General features: G+C 33.2%; 1 protein-coding gene across 1 annotated transcript; it reads right to left on the bottom strand.

Annotated features, from left to right (window-relative positions):
* Positions 1 to 1042: 1042 nt before the first annotated feature.
* On the bottom strand, positions 1043 to 3767 carry LOC148615747 (CD180 antigen-like). Its single transcript, XM_088582289.1, has 2 exons — positions 3465 to 3767; positions 1043 to 2978 (listed from the first exon to the last, which is right to left on the bottom strand). The coding sequence occupies exon 2, from the start codon at positions 2937 to 2939 to the stop codon at positions 1323 to 1325; it is 1617 nt and encodes a 538-aa protein (XP_088438415.1). The 5' UTR covers positions 2940 to 2978; positions 3465 to 3767; the 3' UTR covers positions 1043 to 1322.
* Between the last annotated feature and the right edge of the window lie 831 nt (positions 3768 to 4598).

Here is a 4598-nt window from a genome sequence, read left to right as displayed (position 1 = left end):
TATATATGTCATCATTTGAGTATGTCTAGATGGTAATTCAGCTTCCAGTTATACAGATAAAAATGTGTGTATTACTGAAACCACTATTAAAGTTACATAAATCTCCACATAAATTTGTTTTTTGCCAAACTAACATCAGGAAGACTAGGTTCACATCCTTTTGGAAAACATGTAGGTTAATTAACCATATTTTTTGTTACCAAAAACATCGAAAAAAATCAATTCTTTTCCTTATAAAAACTGTCGAAATTTAAATCACTAAGGAATGTTAGGTTATCACATTTTCTTTCTTATGATTTTAACTGTATTGTGAGAAAATTATTGTGAAAAACGTCTTCCCTCATAGAGGGGGTTTCCATTTCAACTTATTTATAACTACTACTATATTTAGAAATGTGCACGAATGGCACACCCGATGCAACCCGTATTATCCTATTAAACGAACCTTATGTTAGTCTTACGTTTCTCAATAGACTATATGGTATACCAAGTTAACAAAAGTTATGGGGTTACTCTGTACAAATACTGTAACACGGTAAATACACCATGGTAGTTTATAATATTATAAGTAATAAAACATATTAATGGCATATGATCTGTATCTGCTACCGCCGTGAACTTGTTAACAATTATTTTCATTATTACTAGTTTCATGACGGCTCAGATAAATTGATCCGAGGTATTCAAAAGATATTATAAAATTCAGATATTTTTCCTTTCAAAAAATTCATAGCAAAGAAGTTGTAGGTATCATGGATTAATACAGAGCAAAATTAAGATTTACTTGCATAGAAAACAAATTTTTCAAATCACCTTAAATTACCTATAGCTGAAAAAAAATCAAACTCTTACGGGGCCATCGCAATAATTTGCTGGTCATTCATCGACCATTTTATATTCGTTATAGTAACTATTAGTACAGTGCCACCTGCATGGCATCGAAAAAAAATTCTCTAGAAATCCAAGTAAGTAGGTATAAAACAGATAGACTTTGTAACCATTGTAACACAGAAATATGAATTAGTAAAACTGTAATATCCTATCAGTCATATCTCTTTAATGCAAATCTATCCAAGAATCAAATACATGTAACAAAAATATCGTACGTCGTGCATATCTACGCGTTTCCATTAACAATTTTACACGTGGCTATACTGTATTGTAAATAATATTAAAACATATTTTATACATACTAACTTTAGAATTATTTGTTTTATCAAATATACTGTAATTTTATTTTTTTTTCTCGATTTGCGTCACCATATCATATAGTAATTTGCCAATATCATAGCAGTTACCTTTGGGCTTCGGCTTCAACTATATTAAAACATTTTTCCCGTCTTTTTCCTTGAACATGTCCAATTCAGATAAATCAACACAGGCAACAAAATTAAGCAACAACCACAGACACATAGTCCAACAACAACAGCCGGATACACCCCAAAGCACATTTCGTATTCTGGGTCGAAGTCAACAAATTTTTGTCCCTGCATGTGTTTGGGATAATGACAAATTAAATTTTTTCCGAGACTAGACCTTAATTTGTAATATTTTCCTTTCAACCAGTCTCTAAACCAATGAGCTCTGCATGAGCATTCAAACGGATTTCGTGAAAAGTCTAAAAAGGGTTCAGGATATCCATGGAAAATTTGGCCTCGAAAATTCGATTCATTGATCAGTCGAATCCTGTTATTTCTAAACAATATTCGTTTCTTGATAGTCACATTTATAAATGCATCTGTCTTCCAAGTGGATATTCCATTAGAGGACATATCAACGGATTCTAGTTTGCGAAAACAACTAAGTGTTTTTGATGGAATTTCGAACAAACCGGTTTCTGCCAATCGAAGATTTTTAAGATTTGAACAAAGTGGATGAAGCAGTTCATATAATTGATTGTCCGACAAATCTTTTAAACTAGTCGAGTGCATGTTGAGGTATTCTAATTTGGTAGTTTTCTGAAAAAAAGGTTTGAAATAATTCATTATTGGGGTTATGCTGCCATAACTCATGTTGAAGTATTTTAAACTTGCACTTTCTAATCCTTCAAATCTTTGTAATGATGTCATATTACACAGGCTCAGCGATTCTAAAGATCTTAAACGAGAAAATGTATTGTTTTCGATCACGGTAATTGGGTTCCCATCCAGAAAGAGATTGTTGAGGTTCTCAAGACTTTCTCCTTGGCTATATAGTCTACTAAGATTAGAAATGTTATTCAAACTTATGTCAATATGGACAAGGTTTACCGAAGAATTGAAGTCGGGAAAATCTGACAATGAAATACTTCTTGCCGTTAGAATCTCCAGACGTGAAAATAAGTTCAAATCTAGATGATTGATAAAGTTTCGACTGACGTCAAGTTCAATCAAATTAGGCATTTTCTCAAAAAAACCACTATCTAGTACCGTTAAATTACAATTTGCAATGCGAACAAATTCTAATTTTTCGGACACTTTGGTGTTAAAAAACTCCATTGCATAGTCCCCGAGTGGAATTCCAGACATGGTGATACCTTTCAGATGATTGGCTCTGAAACACCTGGCAAGTTGTGTCTGGTTAATATCTTTATTATCACCAAAATCAACAAAATCTAGAGACATTCCTTCAAAAGTATTTTCTTCAACTGCCACAATTCTGCATACATTTAGGTACAATTCAGATAAACTTCGATTTTGCACACTCTCGAATATACTTTTGTTTAGTCGAGGAAGATAATTCCCAGAAAATTTCAGACGTCTATAATTTTGAACGAACTTAGGAACTTTTGTGAGGTTCCGGTTGGTACAATTCGCTGTGAAAGGTTTACCATGTGATTTCACGCACTCGCAAACTTGTGTATTCGGCGGACATCGCCACTTTTTTCCTCTAGCGTCAATTTCAATAGGAAATGTCATGTACACTATGACGGAAATCGCCAAATAAGTTTTCGCGTGCATTTTCTTACTTTTCCGATTTCAGATTTCATTTAAATCAGTCTGAAAAATTATAGTAAAAATCACATATATAGTTGTCTGTGTCATGAGACTAAATATGTGAAAGAATAATCAAGGGAACCAAGGTTATAGCACAACTTAATACACAAAACTGTTATAAATAGCAATAAGCACGACCGTTTGTTTGAATTTCAGGGCCGTTCTTATTACTGTTTGCAGTTATTTGTTCCATTACAATTCAATAGAAGAAATTTTATAGGAAGATGAATTTTACCCATGGTGAAAATATGGGCCACAATATTCATTTTCTCCTGATGCTGACACCTCCGCTCCGGGAAATTAAATGGTCAGAGCTTTCGATAGTATAATTAAACAATATGTACAGTTTTCTATTTCATTTCTTGCAATTGAAGTGTGTAAATACATTGAAAAGTATTGATAGCGGATATAATTAAAAATTGCTATTTGGGATAATTCGAAAACAATCTTTTAAAATCTTATAAATACAGGTCGTAATTTATTACTTACCAGTTCTCTACACTGATGTGTGTGTTAACAATCTCTTCAAGAAGAAATTGCAAATATCATTGTCAACTATTATTGTATAATATATATCTTCCGCTTAAAAAAACAGGAAGTAAATATTTTGGGTTAAAGTCCAAATAGTCAGGCTAACTTAATTATACTGCATGGAAAATATTTATCGTTCATATTGTACTGAAAATTACCGCATGTTTGACCCTATGTGCGACTCGTCCTATTAGGGTTATTATCCAACATTTTCGTGCATTGTAAACAACTGCAGGTATAAGTAGTATAGTATGAGTTTAAGAAGTATTTTTCAGGAGAGCGCCCCGATGCGCATGCGCATGACGTCACACCCGGTGGTCACGGACCGGAAGTCGATCTTGAATTGACCAGAAGTGGACCTTGAAGTGGACCTTTGGTATGACCGGAAGTGGACTTACGTGAGGGACCAATAAAGGGAACAGGGAGGACATTTTGATCTAGGGGGGGGGGGCTTACAGGTTAGGAGGGAGGAAACGACCTCCATAGGTATCCTCATGAAGTGTCTTTATTAGTGTCATTATATAGTGTACTATTAACAGGTAAGTATACAAAAGGGGGTATTATGACCAGAGTTACCTGTCTTTGTTTATATTTTTTTTATTTCTACATTTTCATTTACGTTAATTGTTTTTTAATTATTTTTTGTAAATTATTTGTTTATGATTTCATTGTCTTTATGTAATAATGTCAAATTGAATGGGCACTTTGAATAGATTTTAAATTTTGATTTGAATTTCTTTGTGTTCACTTGATGGTGTAATTTGAATAGATGTCTCACGGATTAGACAGATGTTTGAAACTTTCCATTTTTACTGGTAATTTCAATAGCCCATGAGTTGATTTTTAACCGCTTTTTATTGTGCTTTATGACTACATTTCAGGTGTAAGGACGTGTGGTGCAATGTTTACAACAGGGAAATAAATTTTTATCATTGTTTTGATTATTTTTATTTAATTATGTTTAATATTTTTTTCGGGTTCAGTTTGAGTAATTAATGTTTCTATAGACCCTTTTGTGCTGACGTTGGGGTAAACGATGAGCAAGCTCAGTATACACTTCCGCCAGGAAAATTCTTTTGTTCTACCCAAGCC

The sequence above is a fragment of the Perna viridis genome, chromosome 5 (assembly GCF_037379345.1).
Source record: "Perna viridis isolate PV_CMFRI_1.1 ecotype Kerala chromosome 5, ASM3737934v1, whole genome shotgun sequence".
NCBI classification, from domain to species: Eukaryota; Metazoa; Mollusca; class Bivalvia; order Mytilida; family Mytilidae; genus Perna; species Perna viridis.
Note: the sequence above shows the minus strand (reverse complement) of the source record. Positions and strands in the feature narration are given on the sequence as shown.